At 50.0% G+C, this 26930-nt stretch overlaps 1 protein-coding gene across 2 annotated transcripts; it reads right to left on the reverse strand.

Annotated features, from left to right (window-relative positions):
• Positions 1-673: 673 nt before the first annotated feature.
• ZNF541 (zinc finger protein 541) lies at positions 674-25510 on the reverse strand (the record flags this gene model as incomplete). Of its 2 annotated transcripts, XM_081107480.1 has the most annotated exons (15): positions 674-1377; positions 1479-1660; positions 1842-1982; positions 3771-3859; positions 4650-4725; positions 6026-6129; positions 6526-6668; positions 7222-7285; positions 13523-13847; positions 14944-15111; positions 15322-15481; positions 15713-15771; positions 17506-19369; positions 21110-21353; positions 25204-25510. In XM_081107480.1, 15 exons carry the CDS (start codon positions 25508-25510, stop codon positions 1209-1211), a joined length of 4095 nt encoding a protein of 1364 aa, XP_080963606.1. In that variant the 3' UTR covers positions 674-1208. The 2 variants fall into 2 exon arrangements, with proteins under 2 accessions (XP_080963606.1, XP_080963607.1); XM_081107481.1 differs by lacking the exon at positions 14944-15111.
• Positions 25511-26930: the final 1420 nt, after the last annotated feature.

The following is a 26930-nucleotide window of genomic DNA, read 5'->3' on the forward strand; positions in this document are numbered from 1 at the left end:
TGCTTGATTTTCTTCATGCCACTGTGTGGTGGTCTGCCTACCCAGCAGTCCTTTCTGCTTCCTCTTCTTTTCCTGGCAAACAGAACTGCAGCAGCCAACTCGAGGGAACACACTGGTTTCCCCCAGTCCTGTGGTCATTTCCCTTCCCCGTGATTCCCTGGGATCAGTTTAGGAATAAGCCTGGGCTATAGCTCTGGCCCATGAGACATGCGGGTGTTCTGCTGGGGACCACCACAGCTTTCCTCACTCTTAAAAAGGGACAGTGCCCGGCTGCTCTTTCCCGTGTGCATAGAGTTGATTCTCGCTCATCGTCTGTGGCTGCCCTCCCCCGGAGGAGCTTGAGCTACTGGACCCACCACACGACCTGACTGCTTAAACCTGTGCCGACAGTTCTGTTACTTGCGGCCAAAAGCACACCTATGATCCATTTCTAAAATCTCCTTTTGGCTTGTTTATTTCTGCTACCTTCCCGCGCCCAAAATGTAAGCTGGATGGGGAGAGGGCCTTGTCTGCCACATGCCTGGGCACTGTCGGGCACACGTCAGGGCATGTGACTGCCGAATGGAGGTCCGAGGCCCCAGCTCCTCCAGGGCCGGGGCTCAATCCCTCATCTCTGGGCTCCAGCAAGCGGCGGCGACCTCTCAGATCAAAGGTCCAGGGAAGCCAGAAGACAGCCGCTCAAGAACCCAATTTAATAAGATTTACAAGTCGACACGTACAAAAAAACCTAACAATGTACAAGTCATTGCAAGACCAGGGGCTGAATCTCGAATGCAGAGAGCCCTGGAGGGGCCCCAACACGGTGCCATCTGAAGGTGTTTTCCCACTGATTCTCTACATCTTGGCCGTACTCAGCAATGGCACCAAACCCCAAACGGAGGCTAACACTTGAGAGCTACCCAGATCTAGCGTGTTCCCTCCCCCAGCCTCCCTGCTCCCGGAGTGGAACTGAAGGAAGGGGAGAGGCTATTACCCTAAAGGAGTGGAGCTCTGGCACCAGCCGGCTGGGACTTCGCAGCTGTCCAATGACTGTGCGCCTCCTGCTACTTGTCAGATGCCCACCGTGTCTGCAAGCTGGGCGGGCCCACGGGAGGGTGTGGGGGAGGCAGGGGGTGCCCCAAACGCCTTGGAGAGGCCGCAGGAAGGTATGGCAGGGCCGGGGCCCCCATCCCCACTGCTGCCTGGCCCCGCTGGCCACCTGCCTGGAATCACCACTGCAGGGGCCCGATGTCAGCCCCCATCTCCTCCTCGTCCTCCTCCTCCTCCTTCAGCTGCAAGGGCTTCGCCGGCCACTTCACCCTGACGATGGGCTCCACGTGGTCCTGCAGCCGGTGCCGCTTCATGTGGGCATTTCGGCTCTTAATCTTATCGAACACCCTGTCGAGTCACCAGAGGACCCGGGTCAGAGCAGGGGGAGGGGCTGCCCCCGGGGGAGGGTGGGAGGCAGCGGTGGGAGTGCCTCGGGGAAGGGCCGGTACCTCTCACACTCTCTGCAGGGAAACACGCTCGGGCCCTCCGCGCTGCCGGGCCGCTCTGGGGTCCGCTTGGGGCCGGTGTTGGGGCTGGAGTTGAGGATGGACTCCCTCCTGTAGCTCTTGGTCTTTATCTTTAACTCGGGGGTTGGACGGTGGCTAGGTCTCTCTCGAGGGCTGCATGTGACCTGCAGAGGGGGCAGAAACCACGGGCGGGGCTGACCCTCAGCCCTTAGGAGGGAGGCGCAGGGACACAGGGCACAGACGTCCTCGCAGGGAAACCCTCCCCACCCCCAGCATGGGCGGGCAGCATGGACGGGCAGCGGGCACCCAGATCAGCACTGAACTCCAGACGCCCAGGCCCTCTACCTTTGCCTCTGTCCTGTCTGCTTCATCCGGCTCTCTCCTGAGCCTCTTTTCCAGCCCTGGGGCTCGGCCGCAGTCAAACTTGATCATTTTTTTCCAGATGTAATAATACTCAACACACTGGGCGACGGTCTTGGTCTGGATCTAGGGAAAGAAAACAAACTGGCGATGGGCAGCCCCCAGCCACCACGCGGACATGCTCCCTCTCTGGCTTGGCTGCCCGTTCGCTACACGACAGAGTCGTCCAGGTGATGGAGGGCTTCAGAGTGAAGTGACCTCAGCCAAGACCATCTGAGCAGCAAGGCCGCCCAGAGCCCTTCTCTGTGGGGAGAGGCGCACGAAGGTTGACTGCAGGATGCTCACTGTGACGTCATGCCGAAGGGCCCCGCTTCCCACCAGGGACTAAAGCGAATGCCCTCATACAGTGGCTATCACAGCCTCTGCAAGAACCAGGGGCCCACAGGGGAGAAGGAGGCTTGGAGGGCACAGTTTGATCCTGGGGCCTTCAGACCCCACCATTTGCTCCTCCCTCCACTAAGAAGTGTTCCCATTAACAATAATGTTTTTAATCCTCACCCAAGGGTATTGCTTTTTATTGATTTGAGAGAGAGAGAAAGGGAGGAGAGAGAGATAGAGAGAGAAACATCGATGTGAGAGAACATTGCTCAATTGCCTCCTGTATACGCCCCAACTGGGGATTGAACCCGCAATCTTTTTGGTGTTCGGGACAACGCTCCAACTAACTGAGCCACCAGGCCTGGGCCAAATATTTTGACATCCCATTTTGAGTAGTCGCTAGAACGAGTGGACAGGAAATGAATGGAAGACCCGAACCACAATATTAACCATCTTGAACCGACATTTATAGAACTCCACACAGCAACAGCAAAAAACACTTTCTTTAAAGGTACTCAGAACATTTACCCAGATGCAGACTGTGTTCTGGGCCATAACCAATGTTTAATACATTTAAAGGATTCAAGCCATACGAAGTATTTCTCTGACCTCAATTACATCACATAGGAAATCAGTAACAGAAAACTCTGGAAAACCCTGAAATATTTGAATACTAAATCATGTACTTTTCTATATAACTCACAGGTCAAAAAAGAAATCAAAAGAGAAATTAAAAAGTATTTTGACTGCCCTAACCGGTTTGGCTCAGTGGATAGAGCATCGGCCTGCGGACGGAAAGGTCCCAGGTTCGATTCTGGTCAAGGGCATGTACCTTGGTTGCGGGTACATCCCCAGTAGGGGGTGTGCAGGAGGCAGCGGAATCGATGTTTCTCTCTCATCGATGTTTCTAACTCTCTATCCCTCTCCCTTCCTCTCTGAACAAATCAATAAAATATATATATTTTTTAAAAGTAACTTTGACCTGAATACAAATAAAAACCCACCATAGCAAAATTTATCAAAGCAGTACTTGGAAGGAAACTTACAGCACGAAACACCTATAATAGGGAAGAAGGATAGTCTCAAATCAGGGACCTCAGTTTCCACTTTTAGAAACAAAAAAAAGAACAAATTAAACCCAACGCAAGCAGAAGAAAGGAAATAATAATAGAGCAGAAATCAACTAACTAAAAAACAACCAGCAAAACCAAAGGCTAGTTCTTTTTTTATAAAATATATTTTTGCTGATTTCAGAGAGGAAGCGAGAGGGGGAGAGAGAGAGAGAAACATCAATGATGAGAGAGAATCATTGATCGCCTGCCTCCTGCATGCCCCACACTGGGGTTGGAGCCCGCAACCCGGGCATGTGCCGTGACCATAGGTCGATGTTCAACTGCTGAGCCACGCTGGCTGGCAACAATGGCTTTTAAATTACAAACTGTTTACAGATGAGCAGTCACCCCTGACTGGCCTCCCTCAGCTCTGGCTCGGCTGTGTGAGGCGAGGCCTTGTCTCACAGCCCACCATGTGCCTTACCGTCTTGTGTATCAGGTAAAAGTCCTTCTTGTGGGCGCAGAACGCCTTCTTAAAGAGCCTCTTCTCCATGGGAGTCCAGATGTCTGAACCTACCGGAGAAACAGTCGAGGAGGGGAAAGACATGTCTCCTCTGGGACCACAGCCATGGCTGAAATGCTGACCGCCCGCCTTTTCAAGTGCCCATCACGGAGCACCGATTATGTGCCACGCGTTCTGCTAAGCCCCTTATCGGCTTTACCTCATACAATCCTCACAAAACCCTCAGCAGGGAGGGACCGCTGCTATCCCCATTTTACAGATGCAGCAACTTTTACAGATACAGAGCCTTCCATTGGGTAAGAGACTTGCCAAGGGTAGGTGGCGACCCCAGACTGCCTGACTTCAGGGCTGGTGTGCTCAACCCAACCTGAGCCCGCCTCCGGCTCTCCGTGGCCAGAAGCATCCCCTTCCTGGCTGGGCGGAGCTTAGGAGGGAGCCACTGGCCAGGGGTAGGTAGGGTCCACCTAGAACAGTGGTTCTCAACCGTCTGGCCCTTTAAATACTTCCTCATGTTGTGACCCAACCATAAAATTATTTTCGTTGCTACTTCATCGCTGTCATGTTGCTACGGTTATGAATCGTCATGTAAATATCTGATATGCAGGATGGACTTAGGCGACCCCTGTGAAAGGGTCGTTTGACCGCCAAAGGGGTCGCGACCCACAGGTTGAGAACCGCTGACCTAGAAGCACACAGGGCCCACTAAGTCGCCCTGGAGAGGGCAGGCCCTTCTGGAAAGGCAGGCAGAGCCACCCAGAGCACAAGCAGAGCTTGCCATCGAAGCTGATTGGTTCGGGGTCTCAGCCAGGCGAAACCACGCGGGCGCCTCGCTCCAGTCACCTGTGTAGCGATAGTCGGTGAGTGGGTGAGTCTGCGGCTTCTGGGGGCCTCTGAGTAAGAGGGTCTCCAGGGCAACCTGGAACAAGAGGAGTGGCAGGCCACTTACTCACGGTCTCATTCATTCAAGACGACTCCAGCCTCCCCACCCCAAGCGTGGATGGTCCTCGGCCACCACCTGGGAGCCGTCTGTGGGCACGCCGACTGGACCCTGAGCCGCTGTTGGGGGCGGCTGACACTTTTTTCGTAGCAAGATTTTGTTATGGAGGAAACAGTGTGCGGATTGCTTCTGGCTCAAGCTCCTTATTTTCTTCAAGGACCAGCATTTTGGGAGCACTGGCCTTGCTCATGGCCCCGCGTTATTTGCTTCATAGCACTAATAATTTTTAAAGCGTATTTCCTGTTTTGACTCTAAGCCCCATGAAGAGAGGGATTTTGTCCTGCTCACCAGCACCACCCTGGTCAGGACGGGCTGGGTATGTGCAGGGCCCAGTGCGAAATGAAAACGTGGGCCCTTCTATTCAAAAATGAAGTATTTCAAGATGGCGGTGCCAGAGCCTTAAACCAAGTGCGGGCCAGGGAGTGGGCCCTGCCCAGTGCCCCCGTCATCAGCTGGTCAGTGGGAGCCAACAACCGTGTGATTGCCCTGCTGAGCACCGACTGACTGTGGCCTCTCTGCTGAGAAGCAGCAGGACTGGGGCACTGGCTCCCTAACTTGTTAAGTTGATTTTCCTTTCCCACTCCTTGGAGTTGGAATTTTTATTTTATTTTATTTTATTTTTTATTGATTTTAGAGAGGAAGGAAGAGGGAGAGAAAGTTAGAAACATCAATGATGAGAGAGAATCATTGATGGGCTGCCTCCTGCACACCTCCCATAGGGGATCGAGCCCACAACCCGGGCATGTGCCCTTGACCGGAATCGAACCTGGGACCCTTCAGTCCGCAGGTTGACGCTCTATCCACTGAGCCAAACCAGCCAGGGCAAGTTGGACTTTTAATTTCTTTTCTAAACCTCAGGATTGTGAGGAGGGCCTCTGGAGACAGCAGAGGCATTTCAGTTACACCAGAGGATTTCACGCATGGGCTTGCGATAAAAAAGATACAGCTCAATAAATAAACCAGATCCATGCAGGACCTGCGTTGTGTCTACTAGGCTCCCCTCCCCATTGCCCCTGAGCGCTCAGAGGAAGCCTGGGTCCTGCTGTTTCCCTAAATAAATAACTGACTTACTGAGCCCGTGTCTGCTCGTCCCCCCCTATGGTGTTCAAGGGCCACACCCATCCCAGGGCCGCCTGGGGGCGGATGAGCAGCCTTCCCTTCCGTTTTCATGGCTGCCACCCCCACGCAGAAGGCACACGGCAGCCCCAGCCTCCCTCACCTGAACGTTGCCCTGGGCGTCGTGCAGGCAGTGCAGGGCGAGCTCCAGGTTGGTGCCCCCTCCCGGCATGACACTGGAGCAGGCCACATTGCAGAGCTCGGTCACTGTTTCCAAAGGGGGCCCCAGCAGGGTGCAAGGGGGAGACACAGGGAGTCAGCAAGGGCCAGGGAGGAGGCTCCCTGACAGCACGGACAGGGGGGCCTCACATTTCAGCTCAAAGCAGGTTGAGGGAAGGGAGGGCCAAGGAGGAAGGGCGGAAACCCTGCTCCGGGCGCCTGTTTTGGACAGCCTGGACAGCTACTGAGTGAGAACAGAGGTGGGGGCAGGAGCCTGGGGCCTGGGAGAAGCAATACTGGACTGAGGGCTAGTTCCACCCACCTCCCCTCCCCCCGCCCTCTATCCCAGGGGACCCTGCTTCTTGGTCAAGGTGAGAACTGGGAGGAGAAATGCCTTGGAGATGGGGGGAGGCCTTGGGAAATTGGCCCCAAAGTCCCAGCCACCTCTATCCTGCGTTTCCAGGTTGGTCATCACATCTCCCCACGGCTTCCAGACCAGAGAAGCTAAATGCTCATCGATTCCGGCCAGCAATCTGTCCTGGAGCTCCGGGATCTCAGCCTGAAACCGGCTTCCTATGTTGATGTGTCTGCAATGAGGTCACATACGCAGACATGCGAGATACACGTGACTAAGATGGGAACTGAAGGTGCAAGGTGTGCCCTGCTCTGTGGAAACCCTCCACCATCGCCGCCGTGCTGATCCACGTGCGGGCCTTCCAGAAACCTCTCAAGGGATATTTCCTTCCTCCCTCCAATTTCTTTTATTGCCAGATTTCTGGCCTCAGGGGTCTCTCTTGAGGTCTAGGACAAGGGACGTACATGCTGATACCTGACATCAACATCCATGGCCACATCCATTTAACCACTGTGCCATCACCAATTCTACCTAGAACCCCAGGGCCTTGGGCATTCTTTCCCGATGGCCCCAACTATGGTATGTCTGGACAAAGGAATATTGAGGGAACATCCCACAAGTACCCAGAGAAACCCACCCCTCCTCTCCTGGGGAGGCTCTGGAGCTAGGCCTGATCCCCTCCTGGGATGCAGGAGCCCGTGGGAAAAACTGACACTGGAATGAATGCAAGGAGGTAAACGCAGCTCCGCTTAGGACCCTCAGGTTCTGAGCCAGCCCCAACTCACGGTTCTATGCTGATTTTGGTGTCATCCTTTACCACACAGATGCCGAAAGAAACATCCACTTGATCTAGAAAACACACAACAAAAAGTCTCAAGAAGACAGACGAGAAGCAATCCACGGAGCCCCTCTGACTACCTCCCCAGAGTGGCTGAAAGCAGGCTCTTGAAGCCTGCAGAGTAGAAAGGTTCTTCAGAAAATTAAGGATAAGAGTTACCATAGGATCCAGCAATTTCGTTCCTGGGTATTTATCCAGAAGTAAAGATATAGACAACAGTAAGAAATCAGGATCTCAAGAGATACCTGCACGCCCATGTTCACTGCAACACTATCCATAATAGCCAAAAGGTGTCAACCATCAGATGGCCATTGCTGGGTGAGTGGATAAAGAAAATGTGGTACAGACATGCAACAGAATACAGTGGGGCCTTGACTTACGAGTTTCCCGACTAACGAGTTTTTTGAGATACCAGCTGTCTCTCGGCCGATTTTTTGCATTGAGTTGATAGAGTAATTTAAGTTAACGAGCTCCTTAACGAGCTCGGTCTTGGAACAAATTAAACTCGTAAGTCAAGGCCCCACTGTACTATTTAGCCTTAACAAAGGAAATTCTGTAATATGCAACAACACAGATGAACCTTGAGGACATTAGACCAAGTGACTAAACCAGTCACAGAAAGATAAATACTATATGAGTCCACTTATATGAAGTACCTAAAATTGTCAAATCCACATAATTCAAGAGTGCAAGGGTGGTTTCCAGGGCCTGAGGGAGTGGGACGTGAGTAGTTATTAATCAATGGGCATTGAATTTTTAGGTAAGCAAGATGAGTAAGCTCTAGAGATGTGCTGTACAACATAGTCAAAATACTGTATTGCACACTTAAACGTTTGTTAAAAGGGTAAATTTCATGTTAACTATTCTTATCACAAAAAAGCTAACTTTTGAAAAAAGATTACATGGAAGGTGGATAGGACTTCTGAAAAGTACAGCAAGGAACTCAGCACAACAACAAATTAACTGATAAAAATTATATTAAAAACACTAAGTTAAAGTCTCTGGAAGTTGTCTTAAAGGCATACTCAAGAAAACTGACCAAATCTTAGCAAGAACAATGAGAATCTGTGACATCTGAGCCATGGCCCATCCCCTCACCCACCGGGCCTCCAGCTCTGTAACAGACTCTACCCGGAGTACTCTAACCCAGGTAGGTGCCAAGGAGAGGGGGCTTACTCTCCCCATAGTTCCATGTTGAAATAATTAAAGGGAGGTATAAAAATAAGGTCTCATCAAATAAAGATTACCATTAAGAGGCAGAAATTACATTTTTTTTTAAAAAAAGAACCAAAATGAGGCCCAATGGATTTGAGCAGATAGGAGACATGATCAATAAACTAACTTGCTGATAAATCAATGGAGATTATGGAATCTAAAAAACAGAAAAAAGAAAAATGAAGAGAGCCTCAGAGAAATGTGAGATGTCATTAACTGCAACAACGTATGTGTAATGGGAGGACCAGATAAAGAGAAAGGGTCAAAAATATTTAAAGTACTAATGGCTAAAAACTTCCCAAATTTGATGAAAAACAAGATACACATTTAAGAAACACTATAAACTCCAAGTGGGATAAACCCAAAGTGCTCTACATCCAAACACATTGTGGGCAAAATGTTGAAAGCCAAAGATAAAGATCTTAAAAGCCAAAAGAGAAAATTAACCTGTTATATTCAAGAGCACCAGTAAGATTAACAGCTGACTTCTCATCAGAAACTACAATGGTCAGAAGGCAGTGGGATAACATATTCAAATTGGTGAAATTAAAAACCTGTCAACCCAGAATCTCATACTCAGCAAATTACCTTTCAAAATAAATGTGAAATAAAGACATTAAAACATAAATAAAAATTGAGAAAATCTATTGCTAGCAGTCCTTTAGTACAAGAAATATTAAAGGTGGATTATGGTGAAGGGATTAAATAAAGAAAAGACTCATGGATACAGACAACAGTGTGGTGAATGCCAGAGGGAAGTGGGTGGAGGAGGCCGAGGAGGGTAAAGGAGGGACAAATGGTGATGGAAGGAGACTTGGGGTGATGAACACACAATACAATATACAGATGATGTATTTTAGAAGTGTGTATCTGAAACCTATATAATTTTATTAACCAATGTCACCCCAATAGATTCAATGAAAAGAAGTGGAATATCATTCAGTCATTAAAAAGGAAGGAAGAACTGATACATACTGCAACATGGGTGAAACCTGAAAACATTATACAAAGTGAAAGAAGGCAACTACAAAGGACTAAATATTGTATGATTCCACTTACGTGAAATATTCAGATTAGCCAAGTCTATAGAGGCAGAAAGGAGATGAGTGCTTACCTAGGGCTCTGGTGGAGGGCAGGGGAAAGAGTGGCCGCTAATGACTCTGGGGCCTCTTTTGGGGGTTGTAACATTGTCTGAAAATTGATAACAGTAATGGTTGCACAGCTCTGTGAATATACTGAAAGCCATTGCATTATTTATACTTTAAAGAGATGAAATGTATGGTATGTGAATTATAGCTCCATAATGAAAATAAATATTAAAGAAAGTTCTTCAGACTGAAGGAAGTGATATCAGATAGAAATTTGAACTTAAAAAAAAGAGCACTGGTAAAGGTAATTACATAGGTAATTATAAAAGCCAGTATTTTTCTCTTTTAAATTGACTTAAAAAGCCCTTGCATAAAACAGCATGCAGTGTAAGCCTGTAACACACGGAAATGTAAAATATGTGACAAGAACAGCACCAAGGAGCGGAGCTGCCCTGGAGCAAAGAATAACACCCAGAGAGTAGCGCTGAATCCACAGGAATAAATGAAGAGGTCAGAGGTGGAAAATAAGGTTAATATAACAAACTCTATAAATGGCATTTGCTTTCTTTCCTTTATTCTCTCTGTTTTAAAAATGATATAAAGTTATATAAAGTAATAATTATGACAATGCCTTGTTGGTTTCTAACATATGGATATGTAATATAACAATAATAATGAAAGTGTTACAGAAACAGAGATAGAAAGAGCAGCGTTTCTATGTTCCATTCTTAATAAGTTGTGGCACATCCGCAAAGGTTCTCCTATTTCATATGGATGTTGTAGGTCCTAGAGCAGCCACTAAGAAATGACTAAGAAAAAGTAACACTAGAAAATACTTAACACAAAAGAAAGCAGGAAAGGAAAAACAAAAGAAGACAAATACATGAGACTTACAGAAAAGAAAAGAAAAAGGCAGATGTAAATGCAACCCCATTAATATAACAGTAAATGAGAGCGGATTAAACAAACCAATCAAAAGGCAGTTTGTCAGATTGGCTTAGAAAATGTATGCTCCGACTAATGCTCTCTACAGGAGGCATGCTTTATGTTCAAAGACACAAATAGGTTAAAAATAAAGGAACAGAAAAATACATGCCAAGCAAACAACAACCATAAAAGAGACGGAATGGCTATACTGTCAGACAAATATTACTAGAGGTAATACAATTATAGTATGGATAACTGATATCACAATCATATCATAATGATACAAGGTCGGCCAAGCCATCAGGAAGACATGATGACTATTATAAACATGTATGCACCTAAAAACAGAATCTAAAAATACAGAAAGCAAAACTTGAAAGAACGGAAGGATGAAATATACAACTTAAAAATAATGGTGGGAGATTTCAATACTTTCTTTTTTTTTTTTAAATATATTTTATTGATTTTTTACAGAGAGGAAGGGAGAGGGATAGAGAGTCAGAAACATCGATGAGAGAGAAACAACGACCAGCTGCCTCCTGCACACCTCCTACTGGGGATGTGCCCACAACCCATGTACATGCCCTTGACCAGAATCGAACCTGGGACCTTTCCATCCGCAGGCCGACACTCTATCCACTGAGCCAAACCGGTTTCGGCAGTACTTTCAATAATCGATAGGACAACTAAGCAGATCAACAAGGAACAACACTATAAACTAACTAGATATGACAGATATCTACAGAGAATTCCACCAAACATCAGAACATACATTCTTCCCAAATGCACATAGAACATATTCTAGCCCATAATACATGCCTCAGTACATTCAGAAGGGCTGAATTCACATGTTCTCTGATCACAATAGAATAAAAAAATCAATAAAAGAAGGCAATTTGGCCCAGCCAGTGTGGCTTAGTGGTTGAGCATCAGCATATGAACCAGGTGGTGATGGTTAGATTCCCAGACAGGGCACATGCCCAGGTTGCGAGCTCAATCCCCAGTGGGGGTGTGCAGGAGGCAACTGATCAATGATTCTCTCTCATCATTGATATCTCTCTCTCTCTCTCTCTCTCTCTCTCTCTCTCTCTCTCTCTTTCTCTTCCCCTTCCCCTTCCCCTTCCTCTCTGAAATCAATAAAAAGATACTTTTAAAAAGAAGGCAATTTGTAGAAATTAAACAACACTCCTTAATAATAATAAATGTATCAAAGAAGAAATCAAAAGAGAAATTAGAAAATACTTTGAGATGAATGGAAATACGAATACAACAAACTAAAACTTACAAAATGTAGCTAAAGCAATGCTTAGAAGGAAATCTATAGATGTAAATGTGTTTAGAAAGGAAAACAAATCTCAAATAATTCATGGTTCATTGACATTCAACAAAGGTGCAACACAATTCAATGGGAAAAGGAAGATCTTTTCAACTAATGGTGCTGGAACAATGTAAACCCACATGCAAAAGAATGAATTTGGATCCTAACCTTACATAGAATATAAAAGTTAACTTAAAATGGATCAAAGAACTAAATGTAAATTGGATCAAAGAACGAAATTTTATATTTAAATTATAGAACTCCTAGAAAAAAACATGGGCGCAAAACTTTGTGACCTTTGGTCAGGCTAAATCTTAGATACAACCCTGAAAGCACAGGTGATGAAAGAAAGAACTGGACTCAATCAAAATGAACCTTTGTACTGCAACCATTGCCACAAATAAACGAAAAAACAACCCACAAAATGAGATCGGATATCTGTAGGAAAATCATACATCTGATAAGGAACTTGAACTCTCAAAAGTCAATAATTAAAAGGTAATAACTCAACATTTAAATGGGTGAAGGATGAATAGACATTTCTCCTGAGAAGTTATACATATGGACAATAAGGACATGAAATGATGCTCAACGTTATTAGCCATCAATACCATAAAGAGATGACACTTTGCACCTAATGTGGTTATAAAAAAAGCGATGGACATAAGTCCTGGCAGGTTGTGGAGGAACTGGACATTTCATACAATGCTGGTGGGAACTTAAAAGGGCCGGTCATTTTGGAAACAGTCTGGCAATTCCTTAAATGATTAAATGTAGTTACCACATGACCCAGCAACTCCATTCCTAGGTTTCTACACAAGAGAAATGAACACACATCCACACAAAAACTTGTACATGAATGTTCATAATAGCACTGCTTATAATAGCCCAAACTGGGGAACCTAAATGCTCACAGCTGATGAATGGATAAATAAAACGTGATCCATCCAGACAATGGGAAATTATTCAGCCATAGAGAGAACGAAACACTGATCCACGCTACATGGATGCACCTTGAAAACATGCTAAATGAATAAACTACACACAAAATGTCACGTATGATTCCACCTATACAAAATGTCCAGAATGGGCACATCCATGGAGAAAGTAGATCAGTCGTTTTCTGGGGCTGGGGAGATTGGGGCGCTGGGGCTATGGGGGTGACAGTGCTTCTTCTGGGGGTGATGAAAATGCTGTCACATTGACTGTGTGATGAATGCACAGCCCTGTAAATATACTAAAAAACACGGTACATTTTAAATGGTGGTTCATATGGCATTTAAATTATCTATAATAATAAAAGTGTAATATGCTAATTAGGCCGGACATTCTTCCAGATGAAGCCAGGGCTACGAGGGAAGCCCGGGTCCCGGGTGCCAGAGGGAAGCCGGTGCCGGCAGCGGGGGAAGGAAGGCCTACTCTTGCATGAATTTCGTGCATCGGGCCTCTAGTATCTCAATAAAGCTGTTTACAAAGTTAAGTGGAGGGTAGGCAGAAGGGTAAATGGCTAAATGGCTCTATGGTTGTAAAACTCTAAGCACCTACAAGGCTGCTGGCCACAGATGGTCCTGCGACACTTTTAATGGCACCCGCAGCCACAGGCGGGAGACTCTCTGGACCGAACGCTAAAGGGAGAGGGGGTCTGGTCCACAGGAGGCCGGCCGTGTGATAACCGGGAGCTCCAGCCTGGCCTCACTCACCCAGCGTGGTGCTGATGAGCTTGTCGGGACTGGCCTGAGCCGACGTGGAACAGAGCGTGTTGAAATACAGCCCAGACCCCTCCCGGATGGGGCTGAGCATTGGGGGTGGCGTGTAGGGAGGGCACTGGAATAACCCCTTCAGGAGGCGGTCCACCAGGAACACCGGAGACCGCAGGCAGCTCTGGTGGCATCTTCCTGGGCCTGGCTCCCCGAAGGTGGAGCGGGGCGGAGGGATGAACAGTGCCTTGGGCTGGGGGCGCTTCTTCCGCTTCCTGTGCAGGCTGCTCTCCCTGCTGTCTCTCTCTTCCATGTCTTTCTCTTGGCCCTGGGGAAGAAGAGAGTTCAGACCCACCAAGGTCACAGGCTCCTGCCACACAGCTCAGTCCTCAGGGAAATGTGACAGGCACACCCCCTGCTGCCCATGCCGAGAGCCTTAACAAAGGAGGCTGGGCAGGGCCCCCCCCCGGAGCCAGACCCGAGGCGCTGCCTGTGACGGGCAAGGCTGGAGCCTCTCACGCACCCGCACTCCAGGGAGAGGCCCTGACTCAGCGGGTTTGGAAACGTGAGGCCAGTTTCAATGGTTAGCACGCCTGGCACTGAGATAGGGGGGCCAGAGTCAGAGTGACTGTGACAAACGGAAATGTATTCCCCTCCAAGCGATCACAGCGCCTGTGAGATGCACAGTGGGACCCGGGCTCCCTGTCCCCACGTCCAGCTTGTGCTGTTCCGGGCAGGACCCTCTAGAATAGGGGTGGGCAAACTTTTTGACTCAAGGGCCACAATGGGTTCTTAAACTGGACCGGAGGGCCGGAACAAAAGCATGGATGGAGTGTTTGTGTGAACTAATATAAATTCAAAGTAAACATCATTCCATAAAAGGGCACGGTCTTTTTTTTTTGTTTTATTCATTTCAAACGGGCCCGCGGGCTGTAGTTTGCCCACGGCTGCTCTAGTAACAGGCTGAAAGCCCTACTGCTGAACTTACCATGTCCTCTCACCTCCACACAATCTCCCTTCCCCTCTGCCAGTCTGACTCCTCCTTATCCTCCAGGTCTCAGCTCCCACACCCCCACCTCCAGGAAGTCCTCCCTGACCTCCTCCGGCTGGCCCTCTGGTGCCCTCTCAGGGCTCCCCCAGCTCCCTCCCCCAGCCTGCCCTGCCCACTCTGGGTCACCACTGTCTGGGGGTGGGTCTCTCTACTGCACTGAACTGGGAGCCCCAGCAGGCAGGGCAGAGGCCTTCACGGTCACCACCGTGTCACCAGCACAGGGCCCGGCACAGAGGAGGCTCAGCGGATGCCGAGTGAGTGAGTGAATGAACACGCAAACCAAGCTCTTCTGGAGTCAGGATTGCCTGTGGCGTTTGGGCCAGCAGGTCGGGAGGGAGAGCAGCAGGAAGGACGTGGACTGACCAGCACCCACCTTGGCCGTGCTCCCCAGGACGCGGTGTGTGGGAGCCGCAGGCACCGACATGGGGAGCTCCGAAGGGGCCGTGTTGTCCAAGGACTTCTTGGCTCCGGGGGGGCTCTGCCCGTCCCCCTCTGGCCTCAGCACCTGTCTCGTGGGCTGGCAGAACTCGGTGCCAAACACCTAGAGCGAAGGAGACGGCTCTTTAGGAGAAACAGCGCGTGGGGAGCGGAAGAGCTGCTCCAGCCTGCAGCTCCGACTCCTGGCCCCTCCCCAGGCTCCCCCAGACGATGGAGGACATCTCCATCCTGAGATGAATGGCCCCCCGTCCTTTTCTCCCCCAAGCCTGTCAGCACCCCTGAAAGCACAGCCTCGATGGCGTGTGCCCTTCACCTGCTGCTCCTGCTTCCCGCGCGGCGACGGCCACTGGTCGCTGTGGAAGCACATGTGGCTGCTCAGCCCTTTCTCGGTGTAGAACATCTGGCTGCAGTTCTTGCAGACGTACGTGCTCCTTGGCTCTGCCCAGTCTGCTGGGCCCCCGTTTTGCTGGCTACTGCGGGAGACATGCAGGAGGGAAGGATGCGAGAATGGGACTCTGTCTCTGATCACTGGCTCCAGTTTTCTTTTGTTTTTTAAGTTTCGTCCACTGACACCCCAATTCGTCAGGGCCTGGCGCACACCTCGTCAGGACTGACACATCCAGAGCTCGCTTACCCAGGGCCAGCACATGGAAGAGAAGGGGTCAAGCTCCCCCAGATGTGGGGGGAGGGACTTCTAAACTTACCATCCACCTGCCATGTTCTCCTCCTTCATCAGATGGGGGAGCCGGTAGATATTTCCACCCTGAAGATAAAAATACACCCGAGCCAACATATCAGAAATGAGGTTTGCAAGAGCTAAAACTCTAAGACACCTAGAAGAAAATACAAGTGTAGTTCTTTGCGACCTTCAATTGGGCAATGGTCTCTTGGATGACACCAAAACAGAAGCCAGAACAGACAGCCCTCTGGGCTGGCTCAGTTGGTTTAGAGCAGTGTCCTGATACACCAAGGTTTTGGGTTCGATCCCTTGTCAGGGCACATACAAGAAACAATCAATAAATGCATAAATAAATGGAAGGGTCACTGGTTTGATTCCCGGTCAGGGGGCATACCCAGGTTGCAGGTTTGATCCTGGTCAGGAGGCAGCTGGTTAATGTTTCTCTCTATATATCTCTCCCTCTCCCTTCCTTGCTAAAAAAATCAATAAAAATGTATTTTTTTAAAAAAGTGTATAAAAAAAAAAAGAAAGTGAGCCCGGCTGTTGTGGCTCAGTGGCTGAGTGTCAACCCATGCACCCAGAGGTCACTGGTTCAATTCCCAGTCAGGGCACATGCCTGGGTTGCAGGCTCGATCACCAGCAGGGGGCGCGCAGGAGGCAGCCAGTCAATGTTGATGTTTCCCTTCTCATTGATGTTTCTATCTCTGTCCCTCTCTCTTCCTCTGTCTCTAAGAACCAATAAAAACATATTAAAAAAAAAAAAAAGAAAGTGAAAAGAAAACCCATAGAATGGGAGAAAATTGTTGAAAGTCATATATGTCTGATAAGGACTTGCATTCATAATACATAACTTTTATAGCTCAATAATAAAAAGTCAAATGGCCCAATTTAAAAATGGCCAAAGACCTGGCTGAGTGTCTCAGTTGGCTGGAGCAGTGTACACCAAAAGGTCCCAGGTTCGATTCCTGATCAGGGAACACACCTAGGTTTCAAGTTCAATCCCTGGTCAGGGAGCATACGGGAGACAACCAATCAACGTTTCTCACTCACATCAATGTTTCTCTCTCTCTCTCCCCTGCTTCCTTTAAAAATCAATAAAAAAATAAAAATGGACAAAGAATCTGAATAAACACTGAACCAAAAGAGATCTGCGAATGGCCCATAAGCACAAAGGGTAGAGAGATGCTCACCATTGTTAGGCATCAGAGCAATGCAAAAGAAGCCTTAAGGAGAGCTCTGCTCGGCCACGAGGAAGGCTATGATAACAGGACAACGAGCTAGCGGGGACCCGGAGAAACTGGAGCCCTCGATGGCTTGTGGGTGGGAATGGAAACCGATGCAGCTGCTTTGGACAACTGTCGGGCAGTTCCTCACATGGTCAAACACAGAGTTACCATCTGACCCGGCAATTCCCCCCCTCGGTATTTCCCAAGTGAAATGATGCCTGCACAGAACATGGACACCCGTGTCCACAGCAGCACTATTCACAGTGACCAAGAAGGGCCAACTGATGAACGGGCGAACAAATGTGAGGTGCCCGTACGAAGGAAAATGGAGCGCTGACACGTGCTGCAGCGTGGACGAACTTGGGAACGCTACGCTGAGTGGAAGCAGCGGCCCCAGAGGGCCAGGCGGTGTAAGATCCAGTGCCATGAAATGTCCAGAGCAGGCAAAGCCAGAGAGAGGGAAGGTAGATTCCTGGCTGCCGGGGGCTGGGAGGGATGGAGAGATTGGGGGTGACAACGAAGTGGGGGTTTCTCCGGGGCTGAAATGGTGATGGGTGCTCAGCCCTGCGGTTATACTAAACCTCCGTGGTACCTGGATTCTGTTGAATATGGTCAGCTTGGACTTGGAGTCCCGGGGGGCGTCCGCCGGAGGCCCAGCCGAGGAGAAGGACGCCATGGCCACCTGGCTGGGAGAAGCGGCACAGCACATGTCCATTTTCACCTTCTCCTTCCGGAAGCCTGAGAAGCGCTGGGCCCTGGGGTTGCCGGAGAAGAGCCTGTAGCCTCCGCCCCGGGTGCAGGCCGAGCCCTTTTCACCTTTCGTGGCTCCTGACGCCGCGCCGCCGTTCTCAGCCTGGGTCTGCTTCCCGGGGCCCGGGGCTCCAGGCGGCTGGTCCCCCCCTGCCTGGCTCTGCTGTGGGCCGCCGGGGGAGAACATGTCCCCCAGGTCCAGAGTCCCTTTTGCAGATCTCAACTGCTTGGCCAGAGAGGAGATGTCTGGGTTGTCAGGAGGGTCCAGAGATGATGCCGTGAAGGACGGCGGGGCGGTGGCCACCTTTGGTGCTCCCTTCGAGTCCCATTTCGTGCTGCCAGGAGAGGCTGCTCTGGGGAGAGCAGGCGCGGTTTTTCTCCTTTGGACTGGGGATCCCTCAGGCTCCGGGTTCCCAGGGCCGGCACGGAGAGAGTCGGCACTGGGCGTCAGCGGCAGGGGCTGCTGCGACCACGGCCCCGACTTCGGGGCGGCCTGCTTGCCCTCGGGGCCCGGCAGCTGGGAGGACGCGGCTGCCACCTGGGCGTGGGAGAAGAGCCGCTGGGACTGGGTGATCATCTGGAACACCTGCATCTGCTCGTGGCTCACCAGAGACTCCTGCGACTTCAGGAAGAGCTGCCGGAAGAGCGGGGTGGCGTCCGACGGGAGCCCACCCGGCTTCTGGACGTCCTGCAGGCCGGGCTCCCTGGGGTTCTGCCACGGGAACGTGTCGCAGTCACACTGGCTCTTTCTGGAGGCCCAGTTGTCATCTTCCCCGCTGGCATGTCTGGGGTCACCGGAGGCCTCCCCAGGCGCCTTCAGGAGCGAGGGCGCGAAGGGCAGCACGTCCTCCAGACTGAGGCCCGAGCTGGGGGAGGGCTCCCTGCTGGGGGAGGCGCTGTTGGGCCCGGGGCCGGGTTCCGGGCCCTCCGGGGACTGCACCGCCGGGGCCTTGTGGACCACAAACACATTGTTCCCTTTGCTCTTGGGGCAGCCGGGCAGGTTCCGGTTCCGGAGCCACTGGAAGTTGTGGCTGGATGGCTGGGAACTGGAGGGGCCCGTCTGGCCTCGGAACAGAGGCAGGCAGGCAGGCAGGGGGCCGCCCTCAGGCCAGCCCTCCAGGGCGGATGGGAGCTGGAGCAGCCAAGGCTCTGGCTCGGACGGGTCGGGGCCACCATTCTCTGCTGCCCTTGAGTGGACGGCTGTGAACATGTCGGCGACAGGCTCCTTCTGCGGGGGACGCGACTTCTCGGGAACCTCAGGGCCCAGGGCTCCTGGGGCTGCTGGGGTGCTCGCTGGGGCGCAGGAGGACCCGGATGAGGGTGGGCAGGGACAGGCCCGGTTCCTCCCTTCGCTGCTGTCTGAAGGCCCTGCTGGGGCCGGGCAGGGAGAAGGGATCTTCTGGTGGACGATGCTGCTCACGATGCAGCGCAGGAGGTCCCGGTTGGGCAAGAGGGAGCCAGGGGACCTGGCCTCTGGGGGCAGCAGGGACCGCAGGCCACTGGGGGCGGGCGGGCCGGCCACCTCCTGGGCGTGGGGGGAGTCCCCGCAGGCCTCCTCCTCCGCGGGCGCTTCCTTCAGGATGCACAGGCCGTGCTGCACCTCGTAGTGGCGGCGCAGCGAGCGGTAGTCGCAGTAGCTCTTGCTGCAGCCCTGCTCGATGCACACGAAGGGCTTGGTCTTCTGGTGGGTGAGCATGTGCCCGGTCCTGGAGTCACACACGAGAAGGAAGTCAGCAGGCTCCACTAGGGCCTCCCACTGAGAGGACCCCAAGGGGGCCCCACGATTCAGGAGAAGCCATCTGGAAGGGGTGCTCCTCTCCCTCACCTTTAAGTAAACCCCTTATCTGAAAAAAATCAGTGGAAGCCGGGCCAGAGTTCCCCAAAGTGGGTTCCCGAGGAACACCAGTCCTCCAGAGTTGCTCCCCGGGGACTTGGGCTCAGCTGGCAAAATGTAAAGGCCGCGCAGCAGATAGGGAAGCATCTGTTTGACTTTCACGTCTCAACCTCACTTGCCATAGAACTGTTTTTCCAAGGAGCCTCTCTGAGCAGCCCCGAGAACCAGAGCTCTGCAGGGCGCATGGGGGAGGTGCTAGCCGGGGACACCCCTCCTCTAACAGGAATGTTTGCGTACCCTTGGGTTCCTCAGTGGTTCTCAACCTTCCTGATGCCGCGACCCTTTAATACAGCTCCTCATGTTGTGGTGACCCCCAACCATAAAATTATTTTCGTTGCTACTTCATAACTATAATGTTGCTACTGTTATGAATCATCATTTAAATATCTGATATGCAGGATGTATTTTCATTGTTATACATTGAACATAATTAAAGCATAGTGATTAATCACAAAAGCAATATGTAATTATATATGTGCTTTCTGATTGTCTTAGGCGACCCCTGAGAAAGGGTCGTTCGACCCCCAAAGGGGTCGCAACCCACAGGTTGAGAACCGCTGGGTTAGAGTGTTGGCCCGCACACTGAAAGGTCTCGCGTTCGATTCCCAGTGAAGGGCACGTACCTGGGTTACAGGATCAATCCCTCCCCAGCCCTGGTTGGGGCGTGTGCGGGAGACAACCAATCTGTCTCTCTCACATCAATGTTTCTCTCCCTTTCTCTCTCTCTTTCTCCCTCCCTCCCTTCCACTGTCTAAAAATCAATGGGAAAATACCCTCAGGTGAGGATTAACAACAACAAAAGGTAAATTAATCAAAGCCTCCGGTAAGGGTTAGGAGTGCTGTACAAATGCAAGGGATGTACTTCCCACGAGCAAGTCTCTTGGTTTGAGAAAAGCCTGTCTTTCCTTCCTTACCAGCAAGAAAAGCTCATCACTTCCCAGACATCAAGAACAAAGGAAATTCTGTCCCTAACTCTTATCATGGGCTTTCTTTTTAAAATCAAGAATTAAAAAAGAAAAATCAAGAGTTCTAAAAAAAGAAAGGAGTTCAAAAAGAAAAACAAGAGTTAATAGTTCATTGTCATGTTCTAGAAGCAGGTGTTTCAGACACTCCCATGCCCAGTGTTATCCCAGCACATATCCCTCATGGCATGCAGGCCCGTCTCCCTGACACCCACCAGGGACTCCGAATGGTACTTGGGGGCTCAGAACTGCTTCAGGAGCGAGCCGCTATGTGTCTTTAAACCACCAGGGTCCCGGCTAGACATGGGAGCAGCAACTTCCTCCCTGGTGTGAATCTGGGGGCTCCGAACAGTGACCCGTCCAGGGCAGTGGCAGCCCTGCCCCAGAGCACTGGCAGTGTGAGAAGGGGGAGTCTGGGGCTCAGCACAGGTGACATCCATTTGGGGAACATGGAGGTGAGACCATCCAGGAGGGGTGGGAAAAGCTGATCTGGGAGGGGGTGGAGGAGATACAGGAAGGCTCCTGCCCCTGCCCCTGCCCCCTCCCCCCCCTGCCCCCTGCAGAGCTGTCAGGACCAGACTCCTACGTACAGGTGGTCCTGCCGCTTGAAGGCCTTGCTGCAGATTTTGCAGACGTGCTTCCTCTCCTGGCTGTGCGTCAGGTAGTGCTTGCTCAGAGAGCTGGCGCTGCTGAACACCTTCCCGCAGAGGCTGCAGTCCAGAAGCGGGTTCTGGGGGGAGCTGTGCTGCCGCTTTCCTTTCCTTGCACTCCCCGAGCTCGCCCTGCCTCCTTCGTCAGTGTCTTTAGGCGCCTTGAGCGGGCCCAGCCCCAGCTCTAAACAGAGGAGAAAACACAGGTTAGAGACATGGGGCGGTCAAGGAGCCGGCTGGAGGCTCTGCAGCTGAGAGGCACGGCCGGCTTGGGGAGAGTGGGCCGGGAACCCCCACGTCAGCAGCTTTCCTTCAGAGGAAACGGGGGTTAGGACCAGGGGAGGGAGAGAAGGCAGCTGGTCGGCGCACCTGCAGGAGGGACCCAGTCTTGGTGCCCCGCTCCAGGGGACAGCAGGGGTCTGAGGCTCTGCTTGGGTAAGATGGGCGGGGCTTCCTGACCACCCCGTGCATTTCACCCCGAGAAAGGCAATCCAGAAATATACACTCCAAAAGCTTAAGAGAGTCTCAATCCTTTCTCCCAGCCAGTTCTACTTGGGTGTTTTGGTTTTTTTAAAACATATTTTATTGACTTTTTACAGAAAGGAAGGGAGAGGGATAGAGAATTAGAAACATCGATGAGAGAGACACATCGATCAGCTGCCTCCTGCACACTCCCCACTGGGGATGTGCCCGCAACCAAGGTACATGCCCCTGACCGGAATCGAACCTGGGACCCTTGAGTCCGCAGGCCAATGCTCTATCCACTGAGCCAAACGGGTTAGGGCTCTACTTGGGGTTTTTAACGAAGGAAATAAATGTAGACTAGTAGAGTTTGCTGTAAGGGTCTCAACGGCCACACTGTTTTTCCTGGAAAATGCTGGAAACGACTCATATCTGACAGGAGGCATGCGGGTCACGGCATGGTGGTTTAAATGGTGTCTGACATACGCACTTCAGATAAAACCGTAGAAAAATGCTCGATGACACGAAAGGCTGTTCATGCTGCACTAAGCCAGAAAAAAGCAGCCTGTTGCAAAACAGAACTGTCCCAGTTTTAGAAAAAGAAAAAGAAATGTATTCAGAAAATAAACAGAATAAACTGACTGGTCATTTTTATTTTCTTCTTCTTGTGTATCTGAATTGTCCCTGTTTCCTGCATTTTGGGGGTAAAATGATAAAAGGGTATTTTTATGAATCATGTCATTGGAGGAACTGAAGGGGCTGGAAATGTTCTGGGGGGAGTGGGGCGATGTCCTCAGACATCTGAAGGGCCAGCGTGTGGAGGAAGGAGTGGATGGCTCTGTCTTGCTCCGAGGGACAGAGCTGGGTTTGGTGACTAAAGGGTCAAGGGAGCTGGTCTCACATCACTAGAGCTGTCCAGGGCATGGACGCGGGACTCTGCCGGCTCCCTGCTCCAGCTGCTGGACTTCCCATCCGGGCACTCGTAGGTGCTCAATGACCATCTGCTGGATGGATGAGCAATGGGAGACCTTTATGCCCCTTGGACGGTCTTCGGGATGGAACAGCCTGCATGAGAGGGCAAGCTGAGAACTCACCATTCAGCTAGGAAGCTAGAGGCAGGATCTGTGACTGTCACAGGCCAGGGAAGGGGGAGGGGAGGGGACGGCACTGAAGGACCCAGATGGCAAGTCTCTGTGGCTGAGATGCAGTGTGAGAAACACAGCAGGAAGGAGCCAGACTTTTGTCCCAACTGAGCCTCTGGGTGGACCATCTGTCACTTCACTTGCCTGGCTTACATCTTCTTCAAATGAGAATTACTGTGATGAGTGATTAAAAGATTCCAACAGTTTAAATGAGGAAAAACAGGCCTCCCTCAGGGGAAAGCCCTGGCCTTGCTAAGTTACTTTTAAAATGCTCATTAAAGAAACTATTAAACTAGAAAACAAAACGTTGTTTTGAAAAATTAGCAAGGACATTGAAAAATAGGCAGAGTCACTGGTCTGGGAAGGCACTTGATCTTCCCAGAGAGTAATTGTTAAAGGAGCTCTAAAACTGTACGTTCTCTGACGGGCAAACTGACTTAGAAGCAAATGTTCAGGCCCTGGCCGGGTAGCTCAGCTGATAGAGCGTCATCCCGATACCCCATGATTGCAGGTTTGATCCCCTGTCAGGGCACATACAAGAAGCAATCAATGACTGCATCAACAAGGAGAATGACAAATCGATGTTTCTCTCTCTCTCTCTTCCTCTATCTAAAATCAATCAATACACATTTTTTAGAAGATGTCCAAAGAACTAAAAAGAAAACTTGATGTGCAGAGTTGTTCACAAACACTATTGCAGCCTAATGAACAAGAATATGGTCAAACAGTACAACGGGATAAATGACTGCTACAGTGACCACTGCGTGGTCTCCCTGCATCTAAGAAAGCAGATACTCGCCCTGGCCGGTTTGGCTCAGTGGATAGAGCGCCTGCCTGAGGACTGAAGGGTCCCATATTTGATTCCGGTCAAGGGCATGTACCTTGGTTGCAGGCACATCCCCAGTAGGGGGGTGTGCATGAGGCAGCTGATGGATGTTTCTCGCTCATCGATGTTTCTACCTCCCTATTCCTCTCCCTTCCTCTCTGTACAAAAATCAATAAAATATATTAAAAAAAAAAAAGAGGCCGAAACCGGTTTAGCTCAGTGGATAGAGCGTCGGCCTGCGGACTGAAAGGTCTCGGGTTCGATTCTGGTCAAGGGCATGTACCTGGGTTGTGGGCACTTCCCCAGTGGGGGATGTGCAGGAGGCAGCTGATCGATGTTTCTCTCTCATCGATGTTTCTAACTCTCTATCTCTCTCTCTTCCTCTCTGTAAAAAATCAATAAAATATATTAAAAAAAAATAAAAAGAGGATGGAAAACCAAAACGGAATTTATCTTGTGGGGAAGCCTGAAGGCAAACCAAAAGGAGATTTGATGAAGGCCTGTTTTTCCTCATTTAAACTGCCGGGGTTCTTGTTCCGGCACTAAGAAGGGTTCAGCAATCTGGAGAAGGGGCTGTGAGTAACTCAAGTATGAGTCCAGAGACAAAGCATAATTTGAAAGGCATATGGAGGTCAGAGGAGCTTAGCTAAAAGGAACTAAGATCTCCTCGTCTCAGGACCCCATGCTTTTTATTAACACAAATTGTCCTGAGGCGAGGCAGAGATATATACTTCAAAGGGTCAGGGTTTCCTATACAGAGGCATTGTCAGATTGGGGGAATTAGCCTATGGCTGTTCAGGTGTTTGGCCAGTAGGAGGCAGTAACATGTAGATTAAGATGTCCTGAGCTGTCTGGCAGCAAACAATCATCCCTTTTCAGGTTTCGGGAAATGCCCTCAGCCTTTCCCAACAGGTGAAAACATATGTGACTCAGCCATTGTTGAGTCCCCAAGTTCCATCAACCTTTGGATGAAACTCTTGCAATTATGACATGCTGGAATTGGGATCTTTTAACCACTCATCACAGTAGTTCGCCCTTTTTCCTCCACTGCTGAAGAGAAAGACTTCAAAACGAACCGATGGGCTGTCTGAAATGAAATCTAACATGTGGGTAAAAATAACAAAATAACTCTCATCTGTCCAGAGCTTTACAGTCTGCAAAGTGCATTTGCGTTCATGTCTTCTGTTGCTTTCTCTTACTGGTACTCTGGGGGAAGAAGGGAGGGTGTTACTGTGCCCCCACTTTACGGATAAAGACCCTGGGCTTGGGCAGTTTAGAAGCAGCAGATGGACAGGCTCCCGGCTGGGTCTGGAAGTGTGAAAGGGCCTCTGAGCAGTGGTGACGGAGAGGAAAGTCTCCCCTACACTCGAAGGTCTGCCCACACCCCTCACGAGACTAGGATATCCCCAAACAGCCACCGTTCTCAGCATCGTTCCCTAACACCAGTGGTAAGTTTTCTCGACTAGGAAGTTGGGAACAATTCCCAAGTGGAAGAAGGGTAACTGCTCCCTATTCATCTGTGGAAGAGACATTTCCATAACCAATCAGGCAGAGCCAACCCCCTGCAGCCCGCCAGGCCCTGGGCCTCAGAGGGACAGCATTACCTTGTAAGGAAGCCTGAGATTCCGGGTCTGCATACTCCTCCAGCACCTTCACAGAGTCACTGTCCTTCCCCGAGTACAGGGACACTGCATCTAAATTGTCCTCCAGGGCCTCGCTGGGCACACCGGGCTTTGGGTGGCTGGGGTCCAGGTCCAAGCCACTCAGGCCAGCGTAGAGCAGGTCTCGTGTGCTGGGACCCAGGTCCCGGCTGAGGGTGTCACTGCAGTGGAGCCCCTGGCTCTCGGATAAGGAAGGGAGGTGCCTCTTGGATGGAAGGGCACCCTCCTCCCCAAGGCTGTACTGGTCCATGGTTATCTGCTGCCAGGTTTTGGCCAAGAGTTACTCCAGGTGAGCAAAGCCGTGCAAGGATTCAGGGAGGACAGAACTCCTGGTCTCTAATTCCTAAAAAGGAACAAGAAGGAATCAAAATTACCAGATGGCAACACGGTGTAGTGGATTGAACTTGGACTTGGAATTCAATCAGACCTGTATCTGGGTCTGTTCTCTGACACTTAATAGCCATATGACCCTGGGAGTCACTTAAGCTCCACGAGACTCAGTTTCCTCATCTGTAAATTGGGCATAAGAGCAGCTTCCATCATAAAATGGTTGTCAGGAATAAATGGAAGGACTCCCAGCAACATGGTGGACTGAACTGACCTCTTTTCCAGCTATAAACACATAGAAATATGAGACCTTCTAGAATTGCAAACATTCAAATTAAACTCACTGGAGGTTGAACAGCAGATTACACAGTGCTAAGAGAGCATCAATGAACTGGCACAGCAAACCCAGGAAATGCCCCCAGAAGGCAGCACAGAGATAAAGAAATGAGAAGTTGAGAAAATATGAATGGAGAAGAAGCAAATGCCTAACAGGGGTCCCAAAAGGAAAGAGGAGAGATCGTAGGAGAGACAGTATAGTCAAGAGATGACGGTGGAGGAATTTCCAGAGCTACAGAAACACATGAATCCAAACTTAAAGATATGATTCTTGGAAGATATGTGGCTAGTAATCAAGCATTGCAAGGTCAGAGCAGAATAAAGAAAAACGAGTTCACTCCTTGACACACAGCAGAACTGCACAACACCAAAGACAAAGAGAAAATCCTGAAACCCACCAGAAAGAAACAAACAGGCAGACAGTCTACAACGGGATGATGACTAGATTGATGATAAACTTCCCAACAGAAACGAGACTGGAAGGCAAGGGAAACACAGCAGCAGAGGAAGTAAGGAGGAGAGTCAGCATAGAACTCAGCGCAGGAAAACTGCTGTTCACGAGGGAGCGATAGAGACTTTTCCAGACAAAGCCTAAGACTCTACCTCAGAGACCTTGGCTCAAAAACTACTACAAGTTTCGAATCATTTGGATAAAAGAAAGAGATAATGATTAACTTCACACTTTAAGTATCCATGCTAAGGGAATCTAACTATGGAACACCTAAACTGGCAGAATTTATCCCAACAAAAGAGAGAAAAAGACTCAAATTTCTAAAATTAGAAATTAAAGAGAAAATATCACTAAATGACCTTACAAAAATAAAAAAGGGTTATAAAGGAAAATTATGAATAAATGCATGCCAACAAATTAGGTAAATTAGATTAGAACAAATTCCTAGAAAGATTCAAATTACAAAAACTGACTCAAGAGGAAATAGACTATCTGAATAGAACTATGTAGGAAGTAGAAGAATTGAATTAGTGAATTTAAAACTTCCCAGCTGTGG

Source organism: Myotis nattereri (assembly GCF_964212035.1).
Source record: "Myotis nattereri genome assembly, chromosome: 15".
NCBI lineage: Eukaryota > Metazoa > Chordata > Mammalia > Chiroptera > Vespertilionidae > Myotis > Myotis nattereri.